General features: G+C 36.1%; 1 protein-coding gene across 5 annotated transcripts in view; it reads right to left on the reverse strand.

The window, feature by feature from the left end:
- The window catches only part of STXBP5L (syntaxin binding protein 5L), a 182,619-nt gene that overhangs the window by 25,458 nt on the left and 132,948 nt on the right, over positions 1-24,213 (reverse strand). The window contains exons 18-21 of one of the 5 annotated variants that reach the window (XM_058857936.1): positions 23,605-23,756; positions 21,876-21,947; positions 15,094-15,159; positions 7,633-7,683 (exon numbers count right to left, since the gene is read on the reverse strand). In XM_058857936.1, the coding sequence (XP_058713919.1) occupies positions 7,633-7,683; positions 15,094-15,159; positions 21,876-21,947; positions 23,605-23,756 (341 nt within the window). The remainder of the gene's footprint in view (positions 1-7,632; positions 7,684-15,093; positions 15,160-21,875; positions 21,948-23,604; positions 23,757-24,213) is intronic. The other 4 variants (XM_058857944.1, XM_058857951.1, XM_058857968.1 and 1 more) reach the window with 4 other exon arrangements.

Here is a 24,213-nt window from a genome sequence, read left to right on the forward strand (position 1 = left end):
AGTGTCACACAAAATACCAGCAGGATGATGAGAACAAGAGAAAATGAAGAAGTAATATCAGTTAATGTGAACCTGATGAAACTACTGAGAGATGTGATGTGCAACATGACAGCAGCAAACCTGTAAGGCAGCCTCAAATTAAGCCAAATTTTTTGAGGCATGTTGCACAGGGAGAATATTTTATATACACATGCTGATTTTAGTTTACACGCAGTAACATGTAAATCCTACACAACCTGCCTGATTACAAATATGGAACTTTTAAACAACTTGGTGAACTCTACAAAAAAGCAAAAGAGCCCAACAATTTACCAGCAAAAAAGATGAACACTTGTTAAAGCCAATGTAATGAAAATGTCAGTAAGAAAGAAGCACTCATTTGCAGTTATTGCCTAGCAATTTTTTACACTTTACACAAAAAATCAGGAAAGAATATGAGCAACCAGTTCCTTCAGTTATAACAAGGATAAATTCAAACAGAAAAACTAGCTGAAAACCTTCTTACTAATGATTTGAGAGAGGCTGAGACAGAGGAATATAAATATCCATAATTAGAAGCATTATAATATCATCTTAAGTTGTAAGGAAGTAATCAATAAAAGAGAAGACAAGAACACGAAGAGAACCAGAGAAATGCTTTAATATGGAACAGAAAGAACCTGAAAAATAAGTCTCAGAGAATCTTCTCAACAACTGTTGAATAATACAATCTTTACTCTTTGAGTGAAGAAAAATCCGTCTGTTTCCACTGGGGGATTTTTGTGTATTACTAATAAATTAGATTTTGATTAATGATTATGGTGGTGACTAACCTTTATTTTTACACAGCAAATGAGATACACATTTGAATTAAGAAAAAAATGTAATCTCAAAACTGGCCCCAAAAACAGTTTTAGGTTTGCCTGTAAATAGTCAAAATTAGTGTAATAGAGTGAATATTCATAACTGAGAACACAGACTAATACCATAAAATTTATGAATTTTAAGAAATTTATTAAAAAGAAGTTTCCTTAAAAAGTCTGAAACACAAATTTCCTTTGGTGCAGTTCTGTCAGCCAGGCAGGAGAGAAGGTGAAAGCCCTGGCAGATGAGGTTAATACAGATGCATTGCCAACAAAAAATGTACATTTGACATCATGTCTTCATCAGTTTGAAGTAGAAGGAAGAGTTGCCCTAATGACATGCTGGTAGAATATTTAGGTCCACTATAATATGCTGTCACTGTAACATACTGCCTGCATATTATAATGCTATTCTGCCTATGGTAACAAAAACCTATAATACATTTTGCTCAAAAATCACCATGCTTTTTGAAAGCAGGATGAACAGATGTATTTGTCAGAGAAACAAGATACTGTGAAGTGGCTGAAAACATTAAGTGCATTGTCAGACCACTGACAGATTCTCTTTTTAAACTACTATTTTTTTTTTGGCCTGAAGTTGTGAAAAAAAAAAGAAATAAAAATACAAAATAAACACTTTCCAAATTAAAAACATTGAGAATACATTATCATATGTCATAACATCACCTCTACATTATCATATCTGAAAAGTTAAAACCTGACAGTGCAAACCTAAAAGCATATCTATCTTTGCTCCCAAAGAACAGTGGGAAAATTTTGGACTACTTGAATCTAACTCTGTCCCTCAGATTCATCTGCTGAATTTCTAGTGATCATGTAACGCCACACTACTGGACTGTCCCAAAAAGTACACAGCACTCAGTGTGCCTCCTCAGAATAATCCAACATAAATGGTTGCTATGCTTTGCACAATAAACAGGAAAACAGAAGACAGAAAACCTGTTTGAATTCTGAAACATAAGCATGAAACATGATAAATCCTGAGCTGCACAGAAGACAACACTGGAACATGCAAGCAGAGTGGATGGACCACAAGACCACCTGGATATCAATAACTTGTCCTCAGCACCCCTTAGTGTAGCATTGCACCTGCATTTTCACCATGGAAAAAACTGGCATTCATTCTCTGTTTTTAAAAATGAAAAATGTTACAACCTGAGAGGTGAATAGAGACCCCAGAATGGAAGAATATCCTGTGTATGTTTGCAGTGCTTGAAAGGAGTGGAAAATGACTTACCTTTGAAGACCTCAGTAAAGAACTCTTCTTTATGTAAAACCAAAGAACTTGGGAACAGTGAGTACCTGTTACAGTGGAGGCTAGCAGGTGCATATAATTTTATTACCCATTCCTAAATGTATGATGATCTTCAATTGTTTTGTTTTTCTAGCTACCAAATTTCACTGCAATTCCTTTGTGATGAAATTTAACTGTATTACTGATAATCACTTTAGTTAGGACATTTTTTGTACAGTTTAAGGCACTTACCTTTCCTTTTAACTACTTTCTTGTAAAAATCTCATGATTTTTTTTTCCTCACCTGGTAGCATTAGAAGTTAGAACACAACCCCTTTCTGCTCTGAAATGTAACCACAGAGCACATGTGCATTCTGCTATAATAACTGAATTATCTTGATGCTTTTTTTAAAATTCTGGTTATTTGGACTGGTAGTGCTAATATATTCATTAGATATAAGGTTGTCTTTAAAAAGTGTTTGACTATAAACATTCTCCTATTAAGGAAGGAAGAAACTGGTGCTGTCATACACCTGACCTTCAGAAGATTAAGAGACTTTTGTCCAGTAGGGTCTTCAATACAGAATATCTAAATCCAAGGCTCAAGATGTGAAATAGCTGAAAGACTAAAGGTTTAAAACCATTTCTGTAAAAGTGAAAGATTTTAGTCCAGCTCACAATGTTTTGCACCTTCATAGTGACTGAACTTGAAGCAGAAAAGGCAAAGCTCATTCTCCACTGACTCAGCAGGAGCATAAGCAGCCTCTTGAGGGGTGAAATCCTTCCCCAGTATTTGGCAATTGCCAGACTGCAGATCAAGTGCTGTGAGAATTGTCTGGACACTGTCCTGACCTACCTGGTGTAGTCTGAGCCACTTTGAGCAGGATGGGGGTCTAGACAACCTAGACCTGGGGGGTCCAACCTTGATTATGCTGTGAGTCTACCTAGAGGCAGAGTTCAGATGATTCCTCAACTCAGATGGTACTTTCAGACTGAGAAGGAGACAGAAAGTTCCTCTACCCTTCTGGAAGGAGACATACAGTGGACAGTCCCTAAAATCCTTATCATGCAAAAATACAAACAATTTTCAATGTATATTGCCGAGCATTTAAAGAAAAATCACTGGTACAGCTGCATGTCTGGATTGCCTTTTCTACAAAGTCATACCAAGGAGGAAAGCAACTCATATTGTTTCAAAATTTCTGAAATGTTCTTTAGCCTTGTAAACAGAACTACAGATGCAGAAAAACCAATACAGAATGCTCCACCTAAAATCTACCAGTTTGTCCAATGCAGTAGTAAGCAAAAACAGATTAAAAGCTTCAAAATTGTGTGAGTGCCTAATGTCTGCTGAAAATACTTTGAAAAATTAAAGCAAGAATTCCTATAACCCCTCTACTCATTCTTTAAATGGAAATGAGGTTTCATTTATTCAGATACTGTTTTATAGGCTTGGGAGCATCCAGGAAGTGATGCTTCCCTGTCAATGAAATACAAAGGCATCAAATGGTGGATATTTTCATATTATAACTCTATCACCAACACATAAATACATATATATAAATCAAACAGATTCCACAAACTTCATCCATAATGGACAAAATTAAGTACAAACCCATAACCCCAGATTCTTAATCTTATCCTTAATCTTATCCTTGCAATTATGTTTTATGGAGCTAACTTTCAGAATTTAAGTTTTTGGGCCTCTGCATTAGAATGTTTTTCAAACCCTTGAGAGAAATGAGATTTGGTAATTTTTCTAGATTTTCACTGCTGTATAAAATGGAAGGCATTACCTTGATTCATTCACTGCTTATAAGTATCTGCCAAAAGCATAGGAAAATATATTAAAATTTTGAAGATCACAGCTTAGTGATGAAAGAAAGAAAAAAAAAGGTCTATTTATATTTGCATTTCCTTTTGTTCTTTCATTAATAAAGTCTAGGTGATGGCATAATTCCTTACAGTCAAACCATCTGTTCACAGTAATTCTAGAAAAGTCAGCAGTTACTGACTCTCCCCCATCTTTAGCTACGGCTTCTGTCTGGCTCCCTGTGATCAGCTGGAACCTTTAAAAGCTTTTAGTGAAATGAGCAGAAATATTTTCTAAAAGGAAAAATACGAGGTGATGCTTGAAGTGGATGGTGAAGCAAAGTTAGAAAGCTCTCATTCCAAAGCAGTTCTATGTGTCTGGACGTATCTCAGACTCTCCACTGGATTAAATGAAATTAGGATTATCCCCATAATTAATTTCTGTGAAACACCTCAAGGAAATGAGGATGATCTGTTCAGAAGATTTTGGGAAACATTATTAGGTTTAAAAATAAAGATACTATTATTCAGAACTGCCTCTGAAGGGTAATAGAGAAGCTGTACAGTCTATGCAGCAGCATTGCCACATCTTCCTTCTGGTCAACTCAGATAAACAATGGGTTGCTGTGACCTGCAGGAGCTAAACCTATCAAGAAGTTTCAGTGTATCCCTTCCTGTGCCACATCACTCATTTCTGTGTGGAGCTACAACATCCACAGGTAACAAGTGCTTCAGCAAGGAGAGATAATAATCGCCACATTAAAATAAAAAGAAGCTGAAATCAACTTCAGTCATATAAAGGTCAAAGTGGAGTCCCAAAGCACCTTTGGTCATGAAAATCCTGCTGAGGTTTAACAAGAACACCCTGAGTCATCAGATCACACATTATTCCCCTAAATGATAGCAAACTACTCCCCAAGCAATTTCCAGTACTGGCAACACCTCCACCTGAAATAGATTTAACTTCTACTTAACCTCTACTATTTACAATTCAAAGCAAAGTGAAAGCAAGGACATTCCACGAGGCAGATCATAAGAAGGGAGCGGATCTGTGAGCTGCCAAATGCTAATGTATGTCCCAATTAGCTGCAGTCGCTGCTGAGAGTGGGCGATGTATCAGCACTCTCTAAAAAGCTACAAGCCAGAGCCAATGGGATGCATGGACAATATTTTATCATTTCAAAGTGGTGACCTGAATATCTTTACAAGAAGTGTGGGCCAAAAACTATTGTTAGCCCCTGAATATTCAGACTGTGGGGACAATCTCATGCAACAGCCAAATAATGGCTAAATAATCTCCAAGAGCTCTGACAGCGTGGCCAGGTCATTTTGGAGCAGAAGTAACTGAAATGCGGTCATCACCTTTTCCAGGAATTCTCATTTAAATGTAGCTCCTTATACTGAGAAAGGGAGGCTCTTCCCAGCCTGTTGTAAAATAAGCAATCTATAATTCAGCACAGTTTTAATGGCTAGAATAACTGACAAGGATATTTTCTCCTTCTAAAACAGTCATGAACGAGAGTTGAAAGTTTGGGGAGTTTTTTAGTCCATTTTCTTTTCCTTTTCTAAAACTCTCTGTGCTGTTGATTATCCATGAGTATCTGCCAGTTTATACACTGAATGATGCTTCCACGTGCTTCATCCTTAGCTTCTTGGATAATCTGAGCACAGGATACCTGATTGCTGCAGCACCAACAACAAACAGGATACTTTAGTGACAATTTGATCACACCTTTCAGTGCTTATGAAGCTTTTGGAATCAGTGGCATTCCACTAGTTTCTGCAAAACGCTGAACTAGACCTTCTTAGGCTTATTTTATTTGATACCTAACTTGTTCTATACTATTAAAAAATAATGAATACAAACAAATAAAGGAATGGTAGAAACATGACTACTCCAAATTCAAAACTACAGGCAGGATTATGCATTCCATTAATCTTCTAAGTTCCTCACATATGTCATATATTTAAAATGAATCATCATGCTTCCTACCCTTTCAGGTCAAATTTGTTTAACTTCTGGAGCTCCTGCTCCCCAGTCCTTGAGGTTTCCTGGGCAGTTTTTAAATGCTTGTTTGGGGTTTGTAAAATATAAATCTGCCTGCAATTTGTCAATATATTCTAGGCAAAGCTTACAATATTGTCCCACTCGCAGCATGATTACAGGAAGCCTGATAAGGTAACTTTTTCTCTGATATGCAGCATTTGATATTACACAATAAAGCTCTCACCAATTCTAATTACAATGGTATACTACTTTCTTTTTGAAAACCCACTAAATCCAGTCTTTTGTCCATTAAGTTTATCTTTTGCTTGTCTTATGCTTCAGGATTTAAAGTTATTTAATGCTATGTGTCCTTCAAGGCAATGTATTTTTAATAATACTGATAAAAGAAGTTTGATCTGTAGAATATGGCTTAATCTTAAGTCCTATCCGATGGCTATTTTGATACTCTAAGGTATTCACCTTCCCTCTTAATAGCTGCCCATTGTTTTAGTGATAAATATTAATTTTACAGGTCTATAGCTACCTACTTCTTTCACCTTTTTGGAGTATTAGGAGCACTATGATTTTCCAGTCCAAATTTTGTTTAGGTGTATTCTTCCACTCTTAATTTCTCAAACTTATTTCAACTGAATCACTTTGTACTCTGAAACCCGCACAATTTGGATTGAATTTTCCAATGATTTTCCAATATTTATTTACTTAATCTTTACCAGGAGCAATTGACAGTTTTCCAAGTTCCTCAGTCATTTATAAAGTGAAAGATATATTTATACCCCTGACTTTTGCCTTGTAGAATAAGAGCTACCTTGGTTAATAAGTGCACATGATTCCCAGTGACAGAAATGAAGTTAAGCTGTCTTATCCAAGGACATGATCCAACTTTAATATTTATCTCTAAAAGGACACTAAGTAATGAGGCATGGCTACTTGGCTTTTTCTGTCATCTTACAAGGGAAACTTCCCAAGAAAGCAAAACTAGAAAGAACTCCTTGAGACTGAGAACATTTAAAAAACAATTATAAAAATTTTATGTGTGAACCACACATTCCAATCCAAATACCAGGAGCTATACTCTTTATGTGAACATGGTGTTGCATTATCTGCTCCAAGCAGTTTTAGGTTATTCAAGTTATAGAATTTTCATTTCAGGCTTTTTGAGCTGAAGTTTGTGCTCTCACTATTTACTTCCACTGAAATATTAAAGCAGAACTGAGAAAAAAGATTACAGCAAAATATGTACTTAACAGCTGGCTGAGATAAGTCTCAAGGAGAGGACTGAGACAAATGACTGATTTCCAATCTGACTCCTCAGACATTCAAAAACACCATAAAATACAGATGTTCAATTGTCTTATCACTGTTGTGGCACAATTCATACACCAAATAAAGAAAATAGACCAGCGCATGCATTGGGTATTATAAGCAGAATTCACCAACAACCAGCTTGGAAAAACTTCTGGAGCTTTTTTCAGAATAAAGTATTACACACACAGTGTGTAATGATTGGCAATATATGTCTACATGAAATAAATGAATATTAAACAAGCAAAATGCTGAGAGCTGCCAACAGAACTGTATGGGTTAATAGGTGGTTTTTAGAAAGCCTTTTCAGACAAAGCCTCTCAGGTTATTGTGTTATCTCATGAATCAGTTGGTAAAATGTTTTGCCAATGAATGTAAGGAAGTTTAAAGCTGTTGGCTTTCGCCTACCGTACCAAGATCAGTCTTAAGATCTGTTGGCAGACTTAACTTTCTTGATCCTTTAACTGAAACAACAGAAAAAGGAGAAAGGCAGTTGTTAATAAGTAAGAAAGAAAAAGGAGCGAGGGAAAACAACATGCCATCTTCTGGTTAAAACCATGTTGCAAATTTGTAGCACTTTTCTTTTAATCAGCATATAAAGGCAGAATAATGGTTTAAATATTTTCATTTACACCATTCAGCAAAATAAATGCAATTGAACAAAGAGGCAGTGGGGAAAATAAAAATTACTCCAGCTGTCAAGGAGTGAATGATGTTTTACACAGCTTTGGCTGTGTGCTGCAATATCTTACCTTGTGGTGACAGGAATGATAAAAAAAGAAACCACAAATGAGATTAAGGCAAATATTGCAAATGCTGGCTATACAGCATATCACAAATATTTAAACACCTGCAAACCAATTTAATAAGAGGGTGCAATGAAATTATGAGATCTGATGACATCACACCTCAATTTGAAAAAGAGAGGGCATATTGTAGAGGTTATGGGGACAGAACATACTGTTGTAATATTATGGAAAGGAAGACAGATTGCACAGAAACGAAATACAGCAGCTTCAGGACATAATGTGGTGTTATCTAGTCATCAAAATATTGCACTCAATTTAGTGAAGGTTTAATTATTTGTTGTGTTCCAATTATGCAAGAAACCGGTAATTTTGCTTCTGTTCAAAAATGTTTTCATTTCCTCACACACGAGCACATTTTCAAACAATGAACACCAGAGAACTGAAATAAAGCATGTCTTGTAGCAGTCAAAATGGCATTAAATTTATCAGAAGAATGCCTTAAGAAATATTTTATTAATTATTCAGAAGACTTGATTTCCAATTTGGTTATTTAGTTTTGTAATAATTATTTTTCTCACATGGTTTTCTGGCTTTTACCCCTTACCCATGCTCTTACTAGAAGGAACAATCAAATATTTGTCAACTAACTATTATATTACTATTATTATACTTCTAAAGAACTAGTAAGTGTAGCACTGCTAAGTGCTACAGTGGCAGGAATATATTAATATAAGGAACAAATTCTTTGTAGTTTGTATTTAGTAAGATTTTAGGTCAGAAGGATGCCCAGAACAGAAACTAAGTCACAAAATCCCTAAAAAAAATAAATTCTGTTGTATTCTTTAGCAAAGCCTGTAATGTGGCAGAATTAAAACCAGCCAGCGTCTATGTTAGATCTTTTTCTCTTCAGGGATGAGTAGGGGAACCCATGAGGCTCTTAAGCAATATTTTGCTATCAGTAGAACCAGCACAGCCCTCCCAGAGACCCATCTGTAGCCGTAACGTTAATTCAGGACATGGTGAAGAGGTCTCTCCAGATCAGCCTGACATCAAAAATACACACCCCTAACACTACTACATAAAAATTCTCTATTTTGGATACCAAGTGTTAGGCACCAACGTCCATTTTAGACACTTACACAAAGAGCAGTTTGATTTTCAGAACAGCCTTTAAAAACCCATTCCATTTATCTGAGCAGCTGTCAAATACTCTTTCAGACTGTGAATGGGAGGCTACTGCTCCAGAAAATCAGTGCTCTGCTATAAAGAAGCATCACTTGTGATATAATCTCTTTTTAGGGGAAGGACAACATCTGGCTTAACCAGCCCTCTGAAAAAGGATAAGCAATTCATAAGAAAAACTGTAGGACAATTAGCTAACAGATTAGGACTTAGAGTAGCTAAATCAGTGCTGTCATCATGCAGCTTTGAAAATTGGTAGTCTAACCTCTTGTATTTCTAGGTTACAGGTGTTTGTGTACAGCAGGAATTACGTGTCTTGGGTTGCATGCCACAGCTGTTCCCACATGGTGACTGCAAGAGCTCCCAGCTATTTGTGTGCAGGCTCATACAGCACATGCAAAGTTTGGACTTTCTGATTCCTCTGAGTCTACACTGGCTTGGTTTGGGAGCTGCCATGTGATAACTGCACACCCTTCACATGGCAATCACACAGCTGGACACTGATGCACTAGGACACAGCATGGATCACTGTTGATAGACCCCATACTTGAGGGTAAAAACAACAGAAGCAGCTGGTTGTTTTCATGCTTTACTGTGATTAAAGCTGTTTATATTAATTTTTTTAAACTAACTTTTAACTATTAATAATATCCACACTCTGTTCAGTTTATGTAACCTGTTTTTAGTACCTAAATCATGCATGTTTTACTATATTTACATTTATTATAAAGAAGGATCATGCACGTACGCCTATCTTGCTGACAAAGAGCTTTTGAAAACCAGTTTTATTTGAGAATGGAGTTTATAAAGGTTTGAGAGGCCAGCAGAGTTTTCTGCTATCATTATTTGTTTATATTCACACTGGAGGCAGCCAGCAGAAATTGTGATGCTACAGCATAAGGCAAGACAGCCTCTACCCAAAAGAGCTTCAAGTGTTAAGAGTCAAATTATTCAACTGTGGGATGAGGAAGAGTTCCCAGGTACAGTCTAGCAGCCAGCTAAGCTGAGCACACAGGTCTTCTGACCTGATAACATCCTGCTCCACAGCCATATGGTTCCTCTCAGTCTTTCAAGCAAAACCCAAGGCACAACCAGCAAACAAACATGCGCTCGCAGCTCTGGCATTTGATGCTGAATTTCCCATAGCTACTACAGCAGCACTGTGGTCACAGATTTTCATATTATACAAAATGAAAGTGACTTCATACAGGATTTTTTTTTACTAAGAAGCTTCTGCCTGGCTAACACTCAGAAATACCAGTCCCAGTTACTGCTAAAGCCACCTTGAACCCTGAGCCACACACCAGGGCTGCACAAGGGCCCAAACCCAGGTCCCCAGCTCACACTGCTCCCTGTTCCTTGCTAATCCCTACACACAAGTCCCTTCTCAAGAACTTAAGCACCAATTCACCTGTTCAGAAGCTCCCTTGCTTATGGGAAATACTGATAAAATATATCCACACTGCTGAAGCTAATCTCTAATTATCATCTGACTAGTTAACATTCTTTTTAATTTAATATAGGTAAGTAGAAATGGTTTTGCATTGTTATCAGTAACTAGGTTTCAAAATAAATTACTTTCTCTGTTTTACTGACACACAAAATGTTTTGAAACGTTTACTTTCTAGCTTGTTTTCCAGAAGAATATAATTATTATATGGAGTCAAATCTCTTCAGCTACTCGAAGTTACCCACAAGTTAAGAAAGAGAATGATTGTTAAGAAACTTAATAATATTCTTCTTGAAAGAAAGTTATTTTAAAAACACTTCACATAGGAAAGTAGGAGTTTGGCATGGCAAAGGCCTAATCCCAGCAGATTTAACCAATGAAATGAATAAGGAATAGCAGCACTTGGAAATTATAGCATGTATAAAAACTTTTGATCTTGCCATTAGGGACCTGTCTCAAAACTCATGGGAATCAGTTGTGGGAATCTTTACACAGACTTCTCTAATCTTCAAAATCTTAAAAGCATTTTGGATGCAAGTCCCCAGTATGAAGGTGCTTCTTAAGAAAAAACATAAATCTATTTTCATTCTAGAATAAACATTTGAGAAGTCACTCTCCTATACACAGATTGAAGAAATTCTTTCCTTCTGGACTTTGAAAGGAGTCTAAAGCGTCCAATTTCATCTCACACAACAAATGACCTATCAAAGTTGTATTTTCCTGTACTCACAGTGTATTCCCATCCATACACTTCAATATGAAGCTTCATATGAATGTTTAAAACAGTATTGGACATAAGTAATTATATATATTACGCACGATATTTCTAGACACCCTGAGTAAATTTACCCAATGAGATGATAAAAATAAAGACAAAATTTACTGGAATGGGTATTGCTCTGTAATACATTACACAGTAATTAACTCAAGCATTTGATACAGCACCACTTACATGACAAGTGCTTTAGAGCTACTGAGCTCTCATGTGCCACTGCAGAATGAAAGTACTACAAAGCCCTTTTGACCCCCAAATCACAAACAAAAGTGAAAATGCAGTTTGAAAGAGCAAGGCATGCAGGAGTAAGAATAGGATGCTCTGAGGCTTTTGGTTTTACTGCATTCATGAAACATGCTTTATGTAGGTAAGAGTTTGGGAGTTTTTGAAGTTCTTTTGTTCTTTTTGATTTTTACCAGTGTTATTCCATACATATTACCACATCCAGAATACATTTACAGTAGAAATTGCCACCTCTCAAAAATAAGCAGAATCTTTCAAATGGCTTTACTAACTTCTTCTTTTCCATTATAGTGTTGGAAATGCATCACTATAGTATTTAAATACTAGTTTAATTAAACAAGATACCAGTGGTTAAGGAAGATTATTCCTCTCCTCTGCCTCCTTGCTTATAGGTTGATATTTCTTCACTTGCTGCTAACCTCTGTGTGTCACTGTGCATTTCAGAAAACTTTTAATCAAATGGTTTATGTTCTATTCTGAACAGTATTCAGAATGGGAATCTGATTTTTCAATTATATCATCTGCAAAGTCATGTTTTAGTAAGTAGCACAGGAGGAACATCTCAAAAGACAGTCTTGTGAACCAAGTTAAATATTACTTAATGAAGAAGTAGGATTTGTACTGAATTATGTACCAGCCCTGAATGTGAAATAAGGAGTACTCTTCAGCCCTGAGTCACTTGCTCAGTGTTCCAACACTCATATCAGTGATAGAACACACAAATGCCTAATTCTGCTTTGAGGCAGGGAGAAGAGAAACAACAAAGCCAAATTACTGACTTGACCTAGGCTGTCTCTCCAGAAATTTATTCAGAGGTTAAAACATTGCTGAGCACTAGAATGTTACAGGCAAAATCAATTTTTCACGGAAACAGAGATAGTTCAGGCAGTCTAAGCAATGTTCAACATCAGACCAAGAAATGAGGAGGTGGGAGATTTTTCAAGTTCTCCAAGAAGCCTTTCCCAACACTGTTCTTATGGCCTGACTGGAATGGAAATCTGACTAAGCTACTAATGGCTCTCTCAGATGTAGAGCTACATACATCTACATCAGCAATTAGTGTGCCCTAGGGATTCTTCCTAGGCTTTGTCTTGGGAGTCTCAAAGTACACTTGTGAGCACAGCAACATTGTTCCTCAAGTCATTGCCCTTCTGACAGAGCTAAGGATGAAGATGCTCAGCACTGTGCCATCCATCATGTGTGCAGTGTTTGCCATCTAGGCTCGTTCCCTCCAGCAGTTTGCACTCTGTGTATGCATTGAGCACACCCGGGGCCAGTACCTGGCCTGAACTTTCCTGCTGGGTGAAGAACTGATGTTGATGTGCTCTGACAACCAGAATGAACTGCTACAAATTAAACTCCATTCCATGTGTCTTTGCAATCTTATGTAGCCATACCCAGCAGGTCCTCCTCCATTGGGCAGCGACTTGAACCACTTCACAGAGCAGTTCAAGTGTTTGTTCTGGTTTTGCTAAATTTCTGAAGGATCAAGTCTTGGTCTGTTTTCAGCAGAGGAACGCAGTCAGTGGTTTGACAAACACAAAGATCATGGGGCTCTTAGGGAACACAGCACACTTCCATTGCAGAGCCTGTGTGCCATGGACTTTAGACAGATAAAGGCAAGGCTGGAAGCAGAAAGACCCTGCCTGACAGATCCATAAGTATGTAGCTGTGCTCTATGAGCAAGAAACATTAGTCAGTGAGAAGACTGGCGTAGGTGTGAGGCTGTGCTGGTAAGCACAGGATTAGTTCCACTCCCAAGTTCTGGAGGGTGCAGTTTTGAAGTCACTTATTCCAGGCGACCAGGTTGGGTTCTGCCCCATTTTACAGCAGGTATGCAGAAGCAATATTAATTAAATTTTGCAATAATTAAATAATTAATATCAGTTACAGTAAAAGAAACTTCTTGTTTTAAAAAGTAGTTCTAATATTAGTTACTTCCTACAAAACTGCACCTGATTTCACATTTAAAAAATATAAATATAGCTTGGAAAACAACATGAAAGTGCTAAAATAGGAAACACCTATAAATATGCTGTTTTCCCTGCTGAATATCTCCAAAACAGAAAAAAGCAGAATAAATTTTGGAGCAAATTATCTCATATCTAAGAGAGCTATTTTTGAGCACTAGCAGAATGAAAAATTGAAGTTAACTGCAGAAAAAGTAAAGTGTTATAGGAGACAGTCATCATTATAAAACTAAGAATATGCACATATGGTTACCAAGTCAGTCATCTCTTAACTTTCAGTGAAAAGGAAAGGTTTTAGCTCATTTCTGAAAAGTGAAAAGTTGAATCCCAGTGAGCTACACAATAAATAACCTAATTATAACTGAGCTATCAAATGTTTTATTTTAAAGCCTATATCATGAGTTTCTGAGGCCCTGCTCAAGAGTTTGAGCTCCTAGGTTTATAACAATATCATTATAGCCTACTTCACTTTGTTACTGCCATGTCTACAGATTTTGGGTTGCAAATAGTACAAGGAAACACATATATCAAAGCAGCTGTTTTGTTTTAGCTCTTGGTATGTCAGGGAAACACTTCTATTAGTTTCAGCCTTTTATAAATTACTAATTAGTAGCTTTCATTCAAGGTTAATGTATCCCATTATTATGACATAAAATATGTGAAACAGTAACAGAGAATCTGAATAGCGTACTTGTGGGAATTTGTTACCATAACTTAGGGGGAAAAAACATCTATCAATACTTACCAAACTACAAGGAAAAGAAGTGTGATATGCATATCATAAACAAAATGAATATATCACAGCTACAACTCCTTATTTTTCATAACATTTAAAAGTCAGCTACTAGAAAACAGCTCTTAGCAACCATCTTTAAGACAGCAAACTCCCATAAAAGAGATCAAGGTAGAGTAGGCACTTGCTGAAAAGGTCTCTGGGAATGAGCCAAATTCCACCTTTGAAGGACTATGGGTAAAATGGGAAACATTTATGAATTTTTGTGTGGCCAAGATTTCCCTGTCCTGGCTGATAAACAAATATTTTTATCTGAGGTTCTGCTTTCATTGTAAGTTACATAAATCAGGCACTGGGGTTCTAATGGCTAGAATTTACCATCTCCATATTGTTGATTTCAAATAATTTCTCCATGTACATGTATGCATAATATATACATATAGAATTGCAAGGACTTCCTACTGAAAAAAGTCTTAGAAAGCCTTTTAAGAAAACAGAGAAACAAGTTTCTTAGGACGTTATAGGAATATACCTGCATGATCCTGTTACTCCAAATGTTTTCACACTGCTCACCTCAAGATGCACCACATACATTTAAGTTTTCCTTACGGAAACAGACTTAGGATTTTACTGTGCTATGTAAAAAGTGCTTCTCCAATAATTTATTCTTTTTGGAACTATGCACTTCACTTCTTAGGGATTAATGAAACACAGTGATGCATGACATGAATGGCTTATAAAGACTGCAGGAAGAGAAGCCAATCACCTTTACCTGAAGTGGGAGACTTGCAACGCTCAAGCTCCAGGGAAACTGGACTGTCACTGAGTTCAGTCAGGCCTGAAAAAATGGAGTTAAAGAGTTAAGTTACAATCTAACAGGGCATGCTTCAACTTTCTTGGTTGATTATATTCTGCACTTTAAAGTCAATTTGGAGAAAGGAATGGTGTGAAATGAGAGGGAAATAATCTGTTTCAGATAAGTGCAGTTATCAGGCTGTCACTGCAGTAACTTAGGCTTGGTTTTAAAAAAAAAAAAAAAAAAAGTCACACCTCTTGTTAACTCAGATTTGTTTTCCGAGTGCCTCAGGATAGAAAAGAGTGACTGTACCTAACAAAAGAAAACAAGTAAGTATAGTTTAAAATTTAAAAGTCTGTGATATGACTCAAACTCATTCATCCCTGTCAAACTGATGTGGAAACAACTCTGCTTTCAACTGCTGCATAATGCAGGGAAGAAATCTTAAAAGAGGGGAAGAAAAAAAATAAGATTATGGCTACTGTGCAATATTAGAACTCTCATGAATTCACACAAGACAGGTAATTTTAAAGGACACAGAAGCATTGATAATGCTGGCTGAGTGTAACACTCAATTTTTTGACAAAATACTTCATACACGGCTTATAAATACTGGTCAGGAACCCCACCTACATGGAAGACAGCACCAGGAAAGCAATCCTAGTCTGTACTGCATAAACTCGAGCTTGTTTCTGCGAGCAAACTAAGATCCATCTTTGGCACAGGTTGAACGTTCAAGTTCAAACACCTTTTGGCATAGTAGGGAGGGAAAGTCTGAGCTCATTCTATCCTTTACCATGGGCTAAGTGTTGAGTGGGTGAACTGAGCTTGGCCATGCCTATCCAAATGCACCCTTTGTAGGTATCCATAGCACCCCATGGCTATAGGAGCTCTGGCACTCCATGCCATTGGCAGCGTGGCACTGACAGGCAGCCCTGCCCAGACATTCACACGCCACCTAGGAGGCCCCACAGCACTCAGGTCAGAGCCGACAGTCAGGTGTCCATTACTGTCACACTGATACTGGATTTATACACACTCTGCTTGTGCTGCATCCTGAGAATCAAACATCCTACAAGAACCTTTCAGTATGCTTTAAACGAGCACCATGGCTCCTGTAAGATTACGTGTTATAATTTTTATTGCTTCTGGACCCTCAGACGCAGAGACCCTCACCACTAAAATTCATATACATTATTGTTTTGGAAAATTCTGCCACTCAGTCACTAGTTCTGCTTTCTTAGTATTAAAACCAGTGGAACCTTAACATAGTACTGACAACTTTAGTACAATGTATTTTTGAACTGTTAAAAGAACTGGAGAGGATCCAGAGCGCCAGCCAGCAGAATAAAAGCTCCTACCACTAATGAAGATGCAGGAGTGCAAGAATAACACTGAGACCCCTTTAGAAAACCAGCAGTATTGATTTAATCTGTGAAGTCAGTATTAACTACATACTTCCTCTTGACTTAAGAAACAAGATCTGCCAAAGTAGACGCTATCGTTGAAAACAAAAGATTTTTTATTTTGAAAAATGTACTTGAATCTTTCTTTGATTTCACTTCAAATCTGTGAGAAAAAATTATTTTCCAATCAATTGCAAGTTCAGCCAATTTTGATTTTATGAGAATATTCAGGAACTGTAATAATTTAGGAAGTCTCTCTAGTACAGCAGATCTTACTTCCACTTGAACCCAAGGTTTCTGTATGCTCCTAGAGATTTGGGACAGAATTGATTTTTGCTGGAGAATTGTCTACAAGGTGCAGCAGGAGCAATTTTGGCACATTTGGATAGCATCAGAGGCCTTGGATAAATAAAACTTCTATTGTTTCTTTTGTAGATGCATCATTTGAGACAGGGAAGTTTTAATACCTTGTCTAAGATGTTCTAAACATTGTATAATTAATATTGGTGTTGGATACAATATCTAATCCCAGGTCACTCTTTGCTTCTAAATAATTTGGGTTTTTTTTACTATGTAGTTAATAAAAACAATATCTCATCTCAATATAAATGATGGTGCTATGGACTTCGGAAAAACACCAAACTGCACCACCCAAGAGCAACTGCAGTAGGAAGACCATGACTTCACGTTTGGCACAATTTGCAACATAAAACATTAAAGGTACGTTTCATGTCATGTTTTTTAAGAATGTTGAACATGTGAACTTCTCCACAAACCTTGACTTTCTGTCAAGCCACTGTCACCCCTAGCAATGACCACCAAGAGATGCCTTTAAAGAAGAAGTGCAACATATCCCCACGTGAAATGTAAGTGGTACCATGTACCCTGCACAAGAGCACTGGCTTAATCTCACTTAGATTTGCTTAAGCACTTGTACTTGCAGATTTTCTCCTGCCATAAATCTTTCTTGCTTTGAAATATTATAATGAGTTCTGCTCATTACACACCCATTTATCCAAAGTCTCTTTTAATCTTGTTAAATTCTAAATTCTGAAGATGTTGTAAGGCAATGAATTGCTCAATCATCATTCACTGAAAAGGATAAACACATATTCGTCAATTTTTATGCATTACCTTTGATTCCACTAAATGTTTCCCTTTGAGATAAGAAAGTGAGCTCTCAAGCTTTTCCTTGTACTACTGCTAATTTTTTACTCTCATTTCCTTTTTAAGGAAACCAAACTAAATATTTTCAATAATTTACCATGTATAAATATTTCCATGAACTTCAGCTTCCCTCAAATGTCAGAGACTACAACAGCTACTGAAGTTAGATTAAAAAATATTTTCACTTTCCATTTTGAATTCTGTAGGCAGTTTGGGCCCCAAGATATTTTAGCTATTTTTAGCCCCCCCAAAACCACCACCCCAGCAAATTTTAAGTCCACCTAGAGCAAGAGGAATATTGTAGTAAAAATAAAGGCAAAAACCCGACTAGGAATGTGAACAACCATCTGAGAGAAGATATACCCATGGCCATTATAAAGAAATTGGTTTTGATTTGAGAAAATTGTAAACATATTTAAATTTTACAAGATGCAAATATATTATATAAGACATTAAACTCTTATAAAGACATGACCTATGGATACTTTTCTAAGTTTAGTAAGATTTTTATTTCCTTTTTATTCAAGGATAAAAACCCATACTAGTATGAGGTGACAACTTTAATGAACCCATAATTTAAAATTATGTTTGAAATTTCTATCTCTATGTTTGAATGATTCAGACTGATCATTTACTCTAAAGTACCCAAACCCATCACATCTTTGCTTATAAATAAATGAATTATAAATAAGTTATCATAAATATTCACAAGTCAATAAAATAATCTCAGTGTTATCTTAATCCCTCATCTTCACACTGAATTACCATACTATGTTTTCTTTGTTTATATACCTATATATACATATCTATACATGCTTTCTTTGGAAGTTAGTTCAGAACATAGCTGTTGACTTAAACTCAACTTATATTAGCTTCTTAGGTGCGAATTAAAGTGTCAAGTACTGATATACAATGATTCATAGCAGAGTTTTCTGTGTCCTGTTGGACCAAGGTTACTTCTGCTCATCCCCTCTCAAGGGACTGGCCTGAGGGAGGAACAAGGATTTCTCACTGAAAAAGTCTTCATTATGAAAATTATTTTGCAATGTATCAACATCCTTTGGATTTGACAACATTTTGGATACTTCACAAAGACTATTTTCTTGTTCTACCAACAGATGGTATGAATTTTTAGTAGGAGATGCAAATTCCTTTTGCATCATTTTGGTATTTTTATATTCTGCTGCAGACATTATCCCTCTAGATGCAATAAATGTACTTGTTTTAGTATTTGAATGCATGTTACCCAAAATCAGGTAATACATGTAAAGCTTGATTTCAACTAAAGAAGAAAACCAACCAAACAACAATGAACCAGATTATTCTGCAGTACAACATGGAAAATTTATTTTACTTAGCTTGTCATATAATCTTGCTACAAAGGGAAGTGGCTGCAGATGTTGCAGCGAATAGAACCAGTCATCAACACATGAAAGTTATCCCCAGCTCTGCTCTTATGCTCATCTTAGCTTCTTATTTTCCTCAAATTACTTCACTGATCAGACAAGTTCCAGTCTCTTTCACTGTGTATGCCTAGAATTGGTTACATTTCTTCTCTCCTTGTTTCCCTTTCCCACTTTCACCTCCCAAACCAGAAAATGTGCTGCCTTAATGCTCTAAGTCCACTCTGGGTGCATTTGAGCCCACTTTACATATGCAACCATAATCAAGCTTTCTACAGATTTATTGGCTAAAATTCAAAACATTTATTCCATCACTGTGCTTTGCATATTGGATGTCCTTGACATTGTTGATTATGTCTTTCCTCAGGAAAGCCTCTCTTCTACAGCATATTGCTTCTTTCCTCTTACATGTTCATTCTTTTTTTTCCCCTTTCCCTGTTCAGTTGCAGGATGTCCCAGACTGAAATATCAACACTTTCTTTCTCTGGCACAGTATTTGAAGAGATTATTTTGTATAAAGATGGAAATAAATATAAATATATCCCTAGTGATTCATAAATACACATCTTGGATTTCTTCCATCCAAATTAGAGTAGAAATGCTGTCTTTCTAAAATCTACTCAGGAGTGTCCAAATATGAACTTAACATTGCCAAGATGAACTCTACTTTTTTTTTTCTTTTTTTTTTTTTTTGTGCTCAAGTGTCTTCTTTACTACATCAACAGAACTATCAGCATCACTGTCTTCTTTGGTACTCTAATCCATAATACATCAACAGAACTATCAGCATCACTGTCTTCTTTGGTACTCTAATCCATAATATTGGTTACATCTTTGAACGTCACACTTTAACTCTCATAATTAGGCTGGACACTAAATCACGTTGTCTCTTCCTGAAAACCACCTCTAAAATGACCAACAAAAATTTAACTACCTTGCTCACTGATAATCTCTTCTTAGGCTTCAATGCCTACAAGTCTTATTTTCTCATACTGATCCACATGAAATTAGCTTCCTGCTTCATTACTTAATTAAATCAACTACTCATCTATCTTCCCATTAGGTTCCATTTTTATTGATATAACTCTTAAAAGTTTAGACTTAATGCTTCTGTTATCACATGACTGCTCCTGCTTTTGTCATATCAGCTTCAACTGCATAATTTCCAAAAATAATTTACTTTTCCCATCATTCCTTATGAGAGAAGATAAACTTGTAAGCAAAATCCAGAATCCACTCTTAATACCCCTCTTAAAATTAATCTCTCAGATAAGAGATATAACAAAGCACAACTTGAGAATGACTTTGCATAATATTTTCAGTCTGTGACAGATTCTAGTCCTGTTCATCTTACTGCTTGGTGCATCTTTCAGATCCTAAAATATATACTCCAATATAAGTATCAAATGACAAAAGCAAGAACAAAACCATTTTTGAGAAAAGAAATTAAGCTGTTAATGACCTTGCCTAAAACTCAGACTAATACTTCACAGGAAGATCTTGCAGACTTTTCCAACTATAGGGATGAAGACAGAAACAAGATAATATATTTTCATCTATGAAAGACTCTATGGTCTATGTTTGTAATTCTAAATGAAAACACTGGTAATTTTCGCCCTTAGAATTTATTAGTTTTTTAGGGGAGGAAAAAAAAAACCCAAACATTTGACTGCTGTCACTCAGGCTCTCTGTTACAGACTTCAAATTAGCAGGATCAGACTAATAGACTTAAAGGCATCATACACCAAACCTGTCTATGGACTGCTCAATTTATATTTGGACTAGTCTTTTAACTAAAAGAGACCAACTTTTATGTACTATTATGAAATAAAGTAACGGAAATCAGCCTAGAGGGATGGAACAGAATTTGCCGTGCAAGTGTACAAATGTATTTCAATAGCTACATAACTTTATATTTATGAGAGATGATAAAACAACTGCCAGGATAACTCCTTTATCCTGCCTTTACTGAATATTTAACATAAAATTGCCTATCCCCTTGTTCTGTGAAAAGTTCTTTTAAAAGAGGCATCCTAGAGACCTAATTACATATAAGCACTGCAGTTAATTAAGATATGTATGGCTCATCTGTTGAACAGTCATTTTTGCAAAATTAATTATAGCTTTGCTCACTGCATTCTGCAGTGAAGAATACTAATATTTAAATTTCGTATCAGTATAACTCAAAATTTAAAGATATTAAAAACGTGAATTTTCATAACCCTCTTTGATGTATGCATTTTTATGCCCACTTTACATTCCCCATCAAAGATCAGAGGCACGGGACGGTTCCCCAAAGGCAAATATTTAAGTATGAAACCAAGATATTTAAAATTTTAAATTTCACAGTATCCAATCCAATGGATACTTTTTTAAGCCACATTGCTCTTCTGAAAAAAGGGAAGATTTAATTGGTAACTACAGATAGTGCCATTGCAAAACAAGAAATGCTTCATATCAGTAAAGGTACATGGAAACAAATATAAAATCAAAGAAAGATACTGTCACCAAGAACATAACATTGTTGAATAATAATTTCTAAGGCCCAATATGTCCCATATAACACTGAGGTCTTCTCTTTGACTTTCTTTTTAAAGAAAAGAATTTCTGTATAATACAGTATTTGTCAAAAATAAGCATGATTGACATCACAAAATGTAATAAGTTTGCATGCATGCTGAATGTGTTTTAAAAAACACATTACAAAGCACAGACACATGGGTTTAAGTCAGGCATAGTCCAATCATGATAAAGCTTTTTGCCTAACCTTTATGGAACTTACTCTGATAGGAAGTACGGATCCGTTTCGTTAAATCTGGATAAAAGTTAGACAGGCCACGCATGCAAAAGTTGTCTTTGGAACATGCCAGTACACCAGCATCAGCAGCAGGCAGAGGAAAGAGAGAAAAAACAGTCTAAAGTGAAAGGAAGTGATATCATAACCAGCATCTAGAACAGCCACGGTGAAGAAATTTCAGCAGATGCTTACCTTCCAATTGGGAGATATAACAAGAAAAATAATCAAAAAAGTAAAGGATGTGGGATGGATGGTGAGAAAGCAGCTGAGGCTTTTTTTAGATGCATAGTTTTTATGAGTAATCTAGAAGTTTCAATCCTTCTTAGTGGTCATTTATCCCCAGTGGGCTCCATTCTGGCAGCACGGGATCGCTGGAATGACGCCTTGAAGGATTGGCCCAGACTGCCACTGACAGAGGAAAACCCTCTGTGATACAGTGCTGATAACAGCTTTTTCTACATGACCAATCCTCCACCTTTTGTACAGAGTTCTGCAGCATGTTGTTTGTGGCTAGCTACTCACATTTCTTAGGGAACTGCTGTGAGGCTGCCTGAAACCAGACAGAGAAGCTGAAGGTAGCTTGAAGCTGCTTGTCTCTTCTCTCCTCAGTTGTGCCAAATTTACATATTTAACACTTAGCACAGATGGGAAATAAGCTTTCCATGATTAAATGCATAGAAAGTGAGATAAATGGTCTTTCAGGATCAGAAGTAGGCCTGAAAACTTGTATTTTACTCTATAAATTTTCCTCTAGATTTTACTTTCTGTTTGGAGTATAAACACATTCCCAATTAAAAAATATATTTTTCCCATAATTCTATGGAGAAGTAGGATTTCATGATACAGTGCAGGGTCTGCTGATGGAAATGCTGATGGCATAAACCCACTATAATCTCTTGATTTTATAATTTTAGGGTTAGATTTAAAACTCCACACTTTCAAAGATATTTTAAAATCTAATTGTAAAACTTCACAACTATGCAAAACACATTTCATAATTGTGTCTGACTATTGCATGTTACTATGGAATATGTCAAGTGGAAAGACTTGAAACAGATGATCTGACTTTTTCTCATACAATTAAATGTTCAGATAACCAACAAAGTATGGTAAAATTTAGCTCTATTGAAGTATTAATATTTACAGTACAACGCATAATAACAGTTATGACTTACTGTGATCCTCTTAGCAGCATATTTTAAAATTTATATTGTCGGTTTATATTAAGAACTTCACTAATGAAATACTTAATTTGAGCTCCTTGTGTTACCTACATAACAAGTCTCCTAGGTGCTACACATCTCTAAACACAGCTGACTATTCAAATTAATAGCACCTGGCAGAAGGTACATTTAAGCTTAAATTCAAGTCTTAGCAGTATGAATTTATTGAAACCAGAAAGAAAACAGCATACAAACTACACTTCAGGTGACTGCGAGAAACAATTTATTGCTCTGCTCATTATGATTTTTTACAGACTCAGCTAAGGGAGTTACTTGCTGACCTCCATCCCAAAAAGAAAAAAAAAACCTCATAAAACATTTAATTTCTGAGAAAGTGCCTGCACCTAGAGCATGTCAAGTTTCTTTTGCCAAGTTACAGAAACTCCATTGGCCGGCAAATACTCATGCATTCCAAAAGCACTCAAAAAAGCCACAGGCAAAAAAACCAAAGAAACATATCAGGCTCATGACCACAGTGATTTATTTCCTACCTGCAGCAAACTGCCTGCTCTTGCGAGGTGAGCGGGGCTGGCGCTGGTATGGATCGCTGGATCCATAAAGGTCGAGGGTGCCCATGCTCAGCAGAACTGTCTTCTGCATGAAATCCACAACAGCCAAACCATTGCAGTTCCCAAAAGCCACTCTGCAAAGAGAAACATCCCTCAAAAGTGTTAGTAATATGGAATTAAATTCTGAAAACAATAATAATTATTATTATGAACAGTGCACAAACTTTTTCTTCAGGAACTATTCAAGCTCACGTTTTTTACTTCTTACAGATTTGTAAACCTGAATTTTAAAGACTGTTTTCTGAATTGACTTTCCAGAGAGCAGACTTACAACTTCTACCAACTTTCTGTATCAAACACATTGCAGTAATGTCTAAATGTTGCTTCACTGAACAATGTAATTCTAATAATAATGATATCAATTAAGCCTAAAAATAGGGATGTAGATATTAAAAAGTGGTTATGCCTTTATATTAAATACAAATAGAGATTAAAATATAAATATAAATAATCTGTATAATACAAATAAATACAAATAAATGTAAAAAATAATTTTAAAGCTAAATGTAAATGACAAATTAAATATATTGG

The sequence above is a fragment of the Poecile atricapillus genome, chromosome 1, assembly GCF_030490865.1.
Source record: "Poecile atricapillus isolate bPoeAtr1 chromosome 1, bPoeAtr1.hap1, whole genome shotgun sequence".
Classification (NCBI taxonomy): domain Eukaryota; kingdom Metazoa; phylum Chordata; class Aves; order Passeriformes; family Paridae; genus Poecile; species Poecile atricapillus.